Consider the following 12,526-nt stretch of genomic DNA (forward strand, 5'->3'; position numbering starts at 1 on the left):
AATATTTTATGCCTCTTTTACTTTTCTGCTGTATGAGGATGCAGGAATATTTCCTAAGGTGATGTACAGCCATGGAGGATAGATTTTTCTCATTTGTAGGAAGAGGTAATTTGTTTATAATTTTCCCTTTGTAGGAGGCAAACAGTGACATAGAAGATATACCTGCATTTGCCTGTCTTGCAAATATATTGCCTTAATATTGTTGATTTAAGCTTTTTTTACCTGATCATAAAGGAAAAACAGTTGTTGCAGCTATTCAGCATGGAGCTTTCTCTTACCACCCCCTACGGGGACAACTTAGCTGCTGAGCTCTTACCTTTTTTTTGGACCTGCTGGAGGCAAGTGTCACAGGACTTCCCTGAGAGCTCTGCTTCCCTAGAATTTTTCAGCCATTTGAGGAAAAAGTTAGGACAGAATCTCTGCTTTTTTTCAGGTGCTACTATCGAAATATTTTGCAATTCCAAAGTAATAACTGTTCTCACCAAATATTTTTCTAGCTAAATATTTTTCTAGCTTGTTTACTACTGCCTTTCTTTATGACATTATAGCTGACCATAAAAGCAGCTTTGTTAAAAAGGGAAACAAAATATAAAGCCTACATTCCTTGCAAACACACATGCCTCAGGTGTGTGGAATTCATAGTGTATGAATGGTGACATTATGGATGGAGCTCCCTGCTGAAGTTCTGACAAAATGTAGCCCATAAATCCAGCTAACTTTCAGATGTGACATCTGAACACTATAAAGTCATAGCTTGAGCCAAGAATTACTGGGAACTGTGTATAGCCCTGTTAGGTATTTCTAAATTATTTTAGACGTATAAAAATATGAAATATTTGCTTTCTCTTTTTTTTTTCAGAACATTAGAGGAAGTGTATCCCTACTACATCAAGGCTCCTAGTGATTCTCTGGCAAAACCCATAAAGCAGCTATTGAAAGGTATGTGTCCAGACCATGAAAAACAGAATATGGTTGAAAGAAGTGCAACACAGCACTCACACTTGTACATTCACTGAGATGTTACAAGGTGCCTCAGTCTGAAATGCACTTACAATGGTTTCTACTTGATGCCCACAAGACTGAGGCAAGATAAGGTAATACAGTATAAGACAGAGAATACATTTGGATGTACAGGTATACAATAGCTTTGTATTTAACAGTAAGGACTCTAAGGATGAAGTCCATCTCCTTTCCTTCAATTCTGCTTTAGGAACTGTTTTCCTTTGTTTTCTAAGTGATCAGAAGTTTCACTTCTCTGCATCTCCCTAACACCTTACTATGAACAGTCAGTAGCATTGCATGTCTGCAAATGTAGCTCCTCAACTTAAATAATGACACTGCATAATTTTGATTTTTTTAAGCTGTTCCTTTCTTATTGGTGCAAAGAACCCAGTTTAGATAGATAAATCATTGAATTTCAGAGTCAGAATGCATACAGGTACTCACAGACAAACAGAATACATGAACACATGGGCACATAACACATGAAAAACCTGTTGGATTAGAAGAGTAGGAACAAGTCTTTATTGAAGACCAATTTGCTCAACAAAGGTTAAATTTGGCACTTGAGTATATTAGTAGTACGAGTACTAGTAGTAATAGTATGTAGGACATTACTATCAAAGTTCAGTGATCAGATTAATTGGGAAAAACTATTTTTGAGACTGAACCTCAAGTATCAATCTATGAGTAGCAATAAGTTACTAGTGCTTACAAGTCATTAGTCAGGTCCTTAATTTGACATTCTTCAGAAGGGCTTTAATGTATACACTACTAATGTACATTCAGGATGATCAGAGTTTGCCTCCTGTCTGTGTGATCAGTATGCATAAAACAGGATAGTATGCTTTTTTTGATATAAGGGAATAACATCTTCTATATCGAGACATAAATCATTTACAGTGGTAGTTTCACTTTGACATCTAGAAGCTGGCCACTATCCCTCAGGCTAAATGTCTTTCTTTAGGCCTGAAATGCACACATGATGAGTGTTACTGACATTTTGGACTGAAAATACCAAAATGATTTGACAGTTGTACGGAAGAAAATGTAGGTGATATGAAATATTTTATTTATTTAATGCAGATTCAGATGAGATTTGCAGAAGGAAAAACACAGAAGTCTAGGTTTTATAAATTTTATACTTTTGTACAGAAATAATGAAAAATGGGTTTTAGGAGAATTATAAAAAAACTTTTGCTTTTACATTGCTCAGTCATTTTCTTATGCGGATGTTTGAAGTATCTGTCTCAAAGTAGTTTGATTTCCACAATTCTTTGTGTATATATTTTAACACTTCTTTTTTTCAATAGACTGCAAATGGAAAAATATCACAGTTTCCCTGGTCAAAAACAATGAGTCTGGTGAGGGAGTTCGTGAATGGTGGGTTTTGAATCAGCTTGGAAAAACATTCAAAACATCTGGAGATAGTCTTGAGCTCATCATATTCAGTGATAAAGTCAGTCCTCCAAGCCTTGGATTTTTGGCTGGTTATGGGTAAGAAGGAATCTTCACATAAAATTAAATAAAGTACATGAGATAGAAGTAGAGGTGACTTTATTTGCTGATTTGGGGAGGTTAATTCTTTGTTGTTTTTGTGTTTGAACGTTGCAACATTTTGAAAAGGAGTTTTGTGAGATTTTCGAGTTAATGTCTGCTAATATTATCTATAGTAGGGTTAATATTCGTAAGGAATAGTATCATCCTTGGTAACTGCTCTCCAGTGGGAATAAAAACAGAAGCACCCTTCACACCAATTTCCTATTGCAGTAAAAAAATTCAAAAGATGTCAGCTTAGCTGCAGGTCAGGTTCTGCCCAAATTCTCCCCAGTTTTGGCGACCTTCCCAATCTTGTAGCCAGGACCCCGGGTGTGAAACAGTTATGAAATACATCTCCACAGAGAGAGGAAGGAAGGAGACTGTGCATTCTCAGGAGATATATCCTTATGGTAAAATTTTGGAGAAATCCCCATAGGAGGATTATAAGGGGAGACAGGTAAAATGTTAGTTTGTCACCAGTTACATATGTAATATGTAATTTTAATAAAAAATATTAAATATGAAACATGACAGATTATTTGCCTTTAGCAGCCAGCTGTTGTCAGATTTCCCAAGTTGCAGGAGTCGTGACTTCTAAGCTGTAGCAGACAGGACATGGGACCATCAGGAACTGGGGTTAAACTGTTTAAGTCAGCAGCCCCAGCTGTTCATGTTTCCATATTTCTGTGATGTTTGAAAGACCTTACTTTCCTTCATCCTGCAGCACAGCAAAAGCACAATCCTAATTAGAAGTTAATGTTCACCCAGCTCACAGACTACACTTAGATATGTAGATGAGCTTCCTCACACTTGGTTGACTCTTTTTCAAGGCATGATTTGAACTCTTCCTTTCTTTCTTTTCAGCATTATGGGACTATATGCCTCAGTTGTCCTGGTGATAGGAAAGTTTGTCCGTGAATTTTTCAGTGGGATCTCTCACTCCATCATGTTTGAGGAGCTACCCAATGTAGACCGAATCTTGAAGTTGTGTACTGACATCTTCTTAGTGCGAGAGACTGGAGAACTGGAACTAGAAGAAGACCTGTACGCCAAACTAATATTCCTGTATCGCTCACCAGAGACCATGATCAAGTGGACTAGGGAAAAAACTAATTGATCTCTTTGGTGTCACACTGCAAATCAAGTTGATTTAACCTGAATTTTAAAGGAAAAAGAAAAAAAAGCACAATATTCTCTTAAGAGCTAAGCCTTTTATAGTTGGGTAGCAATGATTTTTCACTGAAGGAATCCTGGAAGCTACGGCCTTAGGAATCCATGCTGCCTTTCGAATTAAGGATCAACAGTGAGGAAGTTTGAATGATTTGTTGGTTTTAATGTGCCACTCCTCTACAACCTGGGGACTGCTTTGTAATTTAATCAACAAAAAGTTTGCATCTTTGTCTGGCTAATTTAATTTTCCAGACGACCATTACAACTTAAAAAGAAATGAAGGGAGTGAATCCACAGATGACTCCAGTGTACCTTCTTAACCCTTTCTGGAGCCATACAGTTTGGATTGTGCAATATGCTGTTGTACATCACTGACTTTCAAGCTACAGTAATGGGACACTGACTAGCCTTCAGGACACCCAAGACCCAGGGCCGCAGTGGGATCTGAAGACATTCTAGCCATACCCATTTGTAGAAAAGCAGAGGTTGTGATGTACAAAGGACACTGTGGACAAGCCTCTGTTAGCAAAAAGAAAACAAGCAACAATCTGTTTAAATGCCTTATTTTATTTGTACAGTCACAGGAGACATTTCCACCAAACATCAATGACTTTTCTCAGGAAAAAAAAGCAACTGAAAACTTGACACTTTGTCAAGACTAACTAATGGCTAGAATAATTATGGTGAATTATTGGGGTGTTCTGCTGGGCCATTCTCTTCAAAGTTACTGCTTTCCATTAGATGAGAAAAGAAAGTGAATTCAATGACCTAATGAGCAACTTCATTTCTTATAACCCTTTAAAGACTGAATAATGTGTGTTTCTCTCTGCTTCTCATGACATGCTTTTTCCCATTTCAATGATGTAAGGCAACTGTTGTTTTGCTGTTAGCTGATATTCTTCTTCCAGTGTTTCAGGTATATGAAAATGTTTACATATTCCAAGTCACATTTTTACATCCGAGACGGGTTTTTTTTTTAGGTTCCCAAATATAGACATATGAGCTTGAAAAATGGCCTTTTTCGTAAATTGCTCTTCTTAGTGACACAAATGGCTCATTAGAGAACATTGTAGCATGAAAATTTACAACTGCAGTGTAGGTTTCATTCCATGTTAAAAATATATTGAGAAAAAAAAAATCACTGAGTGGGTAGGGTATGTTAAAAAGGTATACTGTGTAGTTTTGATTCAGTAAATGACTTAAAATAAAGCACATGTTGCAAAGTCATTTTAGAAGTATTTTTTCCTCTGCCTTTTTACATGAAATGGGAAGAGTTTGACATTCTTCTAACTCTGTGACAAATAAATCTCTTTCTTGTAGTTAGCTGCTATTTATTATATGAATGATTAGTTAATCACCAGAAAGAAACCAAAATTAACATAATTTGCTGGCACATTGTACTGCAGAACTTCATAAAACAGCACAACTAAATGAAGTTGAAACATACTCTGCTGAGTGCTTCCATGACAAATGCTGTCTCATCCATTCTATACTGTGAAAAGTAACATTTTGAGCACCTTGAAGTGCACAAAATAAAAATCGCTTCATGATATTGTAACAATAAAATAATTTGGTGACTGGAACTCACTGGAAGGCAACCAGATTTCCTCCAAAGTGTAATGGAAAGGTGGCTGCTCATACAGCCAGGCAGCATTTCCCCCTGGAGAGTTTTGCTCCATTTCTTCTATAGGTCCTGTGAATGAAAATCAAAATATAAAGGGCAGCCCTAACATGGCCTCCAGGGATGTTAAAATGTCCTTTATGCTTAGATGGATCCTCACCTGGGTGTTCAGTGATTTTAAGGAAAGCAACACTGGAAGGAGAAGTGTGAAGGGTGTAATGTATTTCTAAAGGTACCAGACAGCAGAACCACACTGGCCACAGTTGGTCCTGGCTCCCTTCCTGGTTCCTTCTCTTTAACAGGCACTTCCTTTCTGGTGAGAAAAAATATGTCTTTGGAATGAGCTGTAGTTCTTTGGGCTTTGCAGAAATGTGCTGCTCTTTCTTTCATGGATTGATCAACCTTTGAAAATAAAAGGATTCTTCTGTTGGGTTTTTTATTTATTTTTTTAAAAACAACTCCGCTGACATGGACTGGGTAGCTACCTACAACAGGTGAGAAGTGTACTGCTGATTACAATCCTCTGACCAGCTATCCAGATAAAGTTGAACTGGCAGCCCACACTCTAGGTGCTCAGTACTGGGGCCAGTACCATCTAACATGTTTATTAACAACCTGGAGGACATAACAGAGTGCACTTTCAGCACGTTTATTTCGCCAAACCTGGATCTGGGGAGGTTTTGTGATAACATGTCAGCTGCCCTCCTGGGACATGGGGTGGGCAGTTGCTACAGGGAGGGCAGGACTTCCTTTAAAGGCAGATCTCAGGATGCTGGAGAAATTATCTACCAGGTACTTCACCAACTAAGATAAATGCAGCAAAGTCCTGCCTCTGAGACAAACTAACTCCTTGCAGCAATTCAGACTAGGTAGGTGGGTTGGGGACAGCTTTACAGTAAAAAGAGCCAGTATCACGGGTGGGATTTGCATGGAATTGCACGTGTATGAGCAGTGTACTCTTGAGGCAAAGAAAACCAACAGGATAGTGGACTCTATTTACAAGAGCACAGCTGAAAGTCAAGGGAAATTATAAGTCCTCTCTATTCAACACTTGCGAAACCACATCTGGAGACTTGCATGCAGGTTTGGGGTCTCCAGTGCAAGAAAGATACTGACATACTGGACTGAGCCTGGTAGGCAGCTGGAGGGCACAACATGTGAGGAGGGGCTGCAGGATCAGGGTTTGTTCAACCTTAAGAAGGAGGAGTCCAAGGGGAGAGCTTATTGGTGAGGTATAGAAAAGGCGGAGCCAAGCTCTACAGAGGTGCATGATAGATTTAAGAGGCAACAGACACAGGCTGCAACAAGGGAGAAGAAAACTGTTTTTATCATGAAAGCAGTCAAACACTGGAGCAAGTTCCTAGAGAAGCTGTGGGATCTTCAGCCTTGAAGGTTTTCAAAACTTGACGGAGTAACCTCTTTTAAGTGGCCATGCTTTGCATGGGAGGTTTGACCTGAAGCCTCCCGAGGTCCCTTACAACCTGAATTATGCCATGGTTTTAGGATTCTGCCAGAGATACCGTAGCTTACTAAAGACAGTGTATTGGCTGCTGTGACAATAACCTCCAAAGTGTAAGAATAAAGTCATCGGGTACTACAGACCCAATGTCGCATATCAAACCTACTTTAGTAAGCCCCTGTGTCCCATTTTTCAGAGCTAAGCACTGCCAGGGAAAATTCCTGTTTTCCCTCTTCCACCCTTGTAATCAAGAAATTATGGCTCACAAGATGATAATATAAGCCCTTACCTGTACACATGAACTGAATTGGATGGATGGGATTAAATGGCCATTTAGAAGCTTACCAGGTCAGACTTAAATGAAATAGGTCCTTGTGGTTATTTTCCCAGATTTTAGGATTCCTTCCTTTTTTGTTCAATAGAGGAGCAGCTCTTCAATGGAATAAGCCTACATACAAAAAGACAACCATAAAATAAAATCAGTTTTGTTATATAAGCATCAGTGGGTTTACTTTCCTTATAGGAACTGATATTTTAGTGTTTACATAGAAGTTGCAGTTTAAAAGCTGCATTCACCCAGGCAGGTTCAGAGTGGATGTTAGGAAGCATTTCTTTACTGAGAGGGTAGTCAAACACTAGAACAGGCTTCTGAGGGAGGTCCAAATCTGTCAGTGTTTAAGAGGCATTTGGACAGTGCCCTTAACAGCACACTTTAACTTCTCATCAGCCCTGAGGTGGTCGGGCAGTCAGACTGTGATTGCTGTAGTTACCACCTCTTAATAGGACTGTGATTAATACAGCACATATTTACCAGAGAGTACAGTTCCTCTATTTAGCTGGTAGGAATGCTGCTTTCCAGGTGCTGGCAGAAGACACACTTCTTCAGGAAACAGTGGCATGACCTTTCTTCAAGGTCCATGGAGGAAGGAGGCCAAGTCTGATGAGGTCTAGTTCTGGCACCCTTACAATTGTGAATCCTTCACAAATTTCATGAATACTCCACTAAGTGTTTGAATAGTCCAGTAAGTGTTTGAAGCATCTCCTGAGCACTCAGGCATCACTTTTGTGCAAGAGCTTCACTTTCCATGAGAGACAGGAGGCAGTGAAGAGATTTTAGCTGATTCCTTCATGTTCTCTCCAAAATACTTGAGCTCCCAGGGGAGCTGCTGCTGCCTAGAAAGCACACGGAGGCTTGTTTCAGTAAACGTCACTGAGGTGCTGCATCAGGACAACAGCAACCACCCAACCTCACTGCTTCTGCACAGAACTCTTCTGCACAGAAGCCTGCTCTCTTACATGAAATAAGGTGCCAGAGGTGTGATTGTCCCTGGGATCTGTTTCTGGAGGGTACTTGCAGCTTCCATCACCTTTGCTGTACACCACACACCTGTGGCTGCTCTCTTTATGCCCCATTATTGTATATTAATATAATATAAAAAGACACGACCCGGCAGCTAGCTGGCAAGTAGCCAAATCTGTTTATTTAAAAGAAAAGTGCCTCCTTATAAACTCTCTGGAGGACCACCTGACCAATGCCAGCACAGCACACACTGCTCATGTGCCCAATATGCTGTCCAGGGACTTCAACTCCCAGAATGCTTCCCTCCGCATTTTCGGGATGCATCCCTACACCCCATTTTTGTTTCTCCTACACAGTAGCCCATATCAGAAGATAGAAAATCCATAATTCTCTGTCAACTGTTACCACACCTGTGTGTCCCCAATTACCATCCTCTCTTGAAACTAAATGCATAAATGCTGATTGCTCTACCTGAGGATGGAGCCCTCAGCAGTGCCTGCCTCAGTTTCACTCCTGCATAGGAAAAGGACACACAGCCAAGTGGCCAGAGGAGAAGCACGAGAGCTAAAACTGAATGTTTCCTCACCTTCCCACAAACTCATCTTAAGCTGAAGCAGCTACTCTTTTTTTAACTTAATGTTCTGGTGCAGTAAAAGGTGAGGTGATTCTTTGCCTCTGTGAAAGGCAGCACTCATTGGCCGAGAGGTAAAAGATCAGCACCATGTTGACAGAAACATGTTCTCATACTGCCCTTCTCCTAGCAAATCAGGTGGTTCCTGCAGCATCAGGCATTAAATGGAAGATGATCCATTTTTCTGTAGCCTCAAGTTTGGAAAGCCTGACTTACAGCACCGAGCTTTCACTTTTCCACTACATTGTGAAAATTGTGTTTTGGCTACAAAATCTCTTACAGCAACCATGCAGTAGTGGTGAACATCACCCTGGATTTCCCTCAGTGATCATTGCGGTTAAAACAGGCCATTTATTCCTGTCTAGCCAACACTGCACTAATAGACAAGGCAGAGCAGGGACACCCATGTGAAGCCTGTAGGCATTTTACCACCTGATTGTAAGATGACAGGGAGCTGACTGCAAATTCAATAAAAATTTTCTCTTATTTCAAACAGACTGTATTTTCAGAGGTGAAGAAAATGGTATGGCCAAGGAATTGAAGTCATATGTATTGAAGTTTTAGTTATTTCCCATTCCCATCAATTATCTGGTAACATTGCTTAAAGAGGCACCACTCAAAGTCAAAGTGCTCACATTTCAGCAACCTGAGGATTCAGGATGGGTTTCCCAGGTCCCACAGCAGGGAGCCTCCACCTGCGGCCACAGCCACAAATGAATTTGGACTTTGGCTCCAAGAGGTGTCTCAATAGCAGCTTGTACTCACATTAAAAACTAAGAAGTTCACCAAATAGTTAGATCGAGGGTGTGAGCCTTGGTAAAAAGCCATGTCTCCCTCAGGACTTGCCCTGGTGTCAGCCTGACTCTGCCCTGGTGCCAGGGGGTGAGGCAGAGACCAGGTTGGGGCAGGAGCAGCTCCCAGCCACAGTATTGCCTGTGTTCACATGCCTCTGCACTGTAACACGTCAGCATTAGTGTTATGTGATCAGTGCCTGCAAAGAGAAGAAACAGGAGTTTCAATGAATTATCTTACTTTGATTTCTGCTGAAAAAAAGAAAAAAAACCCTTCACTTATCAAAGGGTTTTTCTGAAAGAATTTTTCATTGAGTTTCACAGTAGGAGCAATGGCTGGGCAAGCTTCTCCAAGCAAAAGCAAGACTGTGCTCCCAAGTCATGTTTTAAATTGACATGTACCTGAAATGCAGCATTTATATTGGCCACTACTTTCTCTTTAGCCATTCTAAGGGACAAAACAAAACCTTTCATCTCTTTACTGTTTTCCTTTACTACAGGATAGCAGAATCATCCCCAGACTGTAGGGAACAAAGTAACCTGCTGGTTTTCTCTCCCAGCCTATGAATGCATTAACTCTCTTTTTCTGCCCATCAGGAGTCCAGACATAACTTCATAAAGCAAGAGGAGAAGCAGATTTCAGCTGCTGTTTGTTTTCCTTGGCTCTATTTAGAAAGCCGCGTGTGCTTATGCACACAGTGGTGTGAGTTTGTAAGTCAGTGCAAGGACAACTCATCCAGTGCTGTAACACCAGGCATCCCAGAAATCCCACTCTCATGCGGGACAAGGCAAATAGTTCAGGTCCCACTGTTTGTGTAATCGAAGCTCTCGCAGTTTTCCCTGATTTGCTAAATTGGTTAATCCCCAGGCAATTAATATAAAGATATGAATAAATAGATAAAACTGCTGCTGGTCTGTGTGGCATCATGCGATATTTAAAAAACATTTCTACTCTGGGTGCGTATGAGCTATTTTAGATCAGGTTTTGTTGTTTCTTTCTTGAGAGGAAGGAAACCAGAGGAAATCTAATGCTTTATTAAAAGCTTGGGGAAAGCAAAAGAAAAGCAACCTGTGAGCATGCAACAGAAAAGGCAAATTCCCTGTTTAGTGGCCAAGGGAGCTGGAGCTACAAGCGCAGTACAGACCTGCTCCACTGTGCTGATGGGCTACAGGTTTTTTGGGGCACATTAAGTGTTAAGGTAAACACGTAGGACAGCACAAAAAGAGATGGAGGAGAAATACATATTCAGTGAGATTACTATGATTGAAGAAACTCCTTCAATCCCATATTTCAAGTTGATAAAATTCATGGTATGAGAAATCATTCATAACATAGCTTCAAGATTTGTGTGAGGGATGTGCTGCACAAGTAGAAAGCCATGCAAGTGGCCACCAACCACTTCTCGTTGCCTCTCCTGGCCTGACAAGCACCTCTCAAGGCCAGTTGTACTGACTGATATTTAGAACTGTTACTAAAGCAGAAATGTAGTGAAAACAATCTTTTGCTATGGAGAAGACTAGTTGGAGAATGACTGATGATCAGGGGACCTGCAGACTTACCTCGCTCAAGAATAACTGGGGGATTATTCATGTAAAAAGGAAACCAGCTTCCCCCCCCTCATGCTTGTGACCAACAAAATGCATGAAATGAAAATCCTAATCCTGTCCCAGCCCAGGCTCTGGACTCACCAGATCATGAGCCCAAGCCAGGAGTGGCTATCTAAAGGGACACAAATCCTGCACAGATCTCAGATGTATTGTTACCATCTGTTCCTGCCTCTCCTCACTAGCAAGGTGGCACACAATCCTTTAATTTCTTTTGCATGGCTAGGCATGGGGTGCCAAAACTGAACACATGAGATTCTCCTCTTAGCATAAAGCTCTCGGTGCTGTGTTTGCAACCCAAACCTCCTTCAAAGGTTTTGATGAGGTGGTATCATTTTTCAGAGGGGATCTGCTCTTACTGTGAGGAATCTGACACCTTCGCAGGGCCCGAGGCAGCCCAGCTGTGCTGGAGTGCACAATGCTTTATTGCTGGATGCCAGCTAATGGCTGCGATGCAGCTTTAGCATCTGGTCTTGTATGTTCAGGTATCAGCAGTGTGTGCATCAAACACACACATACACGAACACAGTGCATCTGTGCACGTGTGTTTGCAAGTGTGTGCCTTTTTCAATCACACGGTTCTACCACATTAGCTCTCGTTAATATTTCAAGCCTCTGCTTCCTGCAGCCCATGCTGGGGCGGAAGAGGGAGCTGCCAGCAGCCACAGACGGCTCATGACAATGTGACCATCAGGCTCCTGTAACAAATATCCAGGGAAAGCACACTTTTAATGTTGTGGCAGCAAGAATGAGGTAATGCAGTAAAATATTTATGAACCCTCTCAGCTGACATCTCTTAATACATTGTAGAGTCTAAAATTTGGAGGTCAAGACAGTGTGTTAACATTCAGCTGCAAAATTCTCCCTGTTTTAACCAATGCCAGGGACAGGCCACTGACTCCAGCCTTGTTATTCAAAGGACAAGGGAAAAAAAAAGAAAACAGATTAAGGAACAAATAGATGAGAAAAAACCCTCAGGAATGCTTCTATCTACCAATTGCTTTGCTGGGCAAATAAACAAAGTATATTAGTTAAGACTGCTTCAAAGGGGCCCCTAGAGTCAAAAACTGTCATTTTTGCACGGCTTGACTCTGCTTGCTCTCTTCCTCCTGCCTAATGAGAACAATGTGGCTTTTACTGCTGGGCTCCATCCTTTGTTGTCAAGTCTCCTCACATGTGCCACACCTTAGATCCCCTTCACTGCCCCCTAAAAATCTGCATGAGTTCACAGGTGCCAGAGCTCTGATGCAGAGCTCCCAACACCAGCGAGCCCATCCTCCTCTCCAGTGGTTCCAGCCCATCTCCCACTGCAAGCGCTCCCTTGCACAGGCAGGCTCCCACTACTGCACTAGCACGAGGCGTAGGGAGAGATAGACCAAAGGTTCATCTTTGGTATGGCATGGTTGTACTC

General features: G+C 41.2%; 1 protein-coding gene across 2 annotated transcripts in view; it reads left to right on the plus strand.

Moving 5' to 3' along the window:
• Nucleotides 1–5,760, plus strand: part of PIEZO2 (piezo type mechanosensitive ion channel component 2) — a 303,485-nt gene extending 297,725 nt beyond the window's left edge. For both annotated transcript variants that reach the window (XM_051772546.1, XM_051772540.1), the window contains 3 exons: nt 860–939; nt 2,313–2,496; nt 3,403–5,760. In XM_051772546.1, coding sequence (XP_051628506.1) covers nt 860–939; nt 2,313–2,496; nt 3,403–3,655 — 517 coding nt within the window. In that variant the 3' untranslated portion in view covers nt 3,656–5,760. The remainder of the gene's footprint in view (nt 1–859; nt 940–2,312; nt 2,497–3,402) is intronic.
• Nucleotides 5,761–12,526: the final 6,766 nt, after the last annotated feature.

This window comes from Manacus candei, unplaced genomic scaffold, assembly GCF_025592945.1.
Source record: "Manacus candei isolate 608988 ecotype Guabito, Panama unplaced genomic scaffold, ASM2559294v1 h1tg000008l, whole genome shotgun sequence".
In the NCBI taxonomy this organism is placed as follows: Eukaryota; Metazoa; Chordata; class Aves; order Passeriformes; family Pipridae; genus Manacus; species Manacus candei.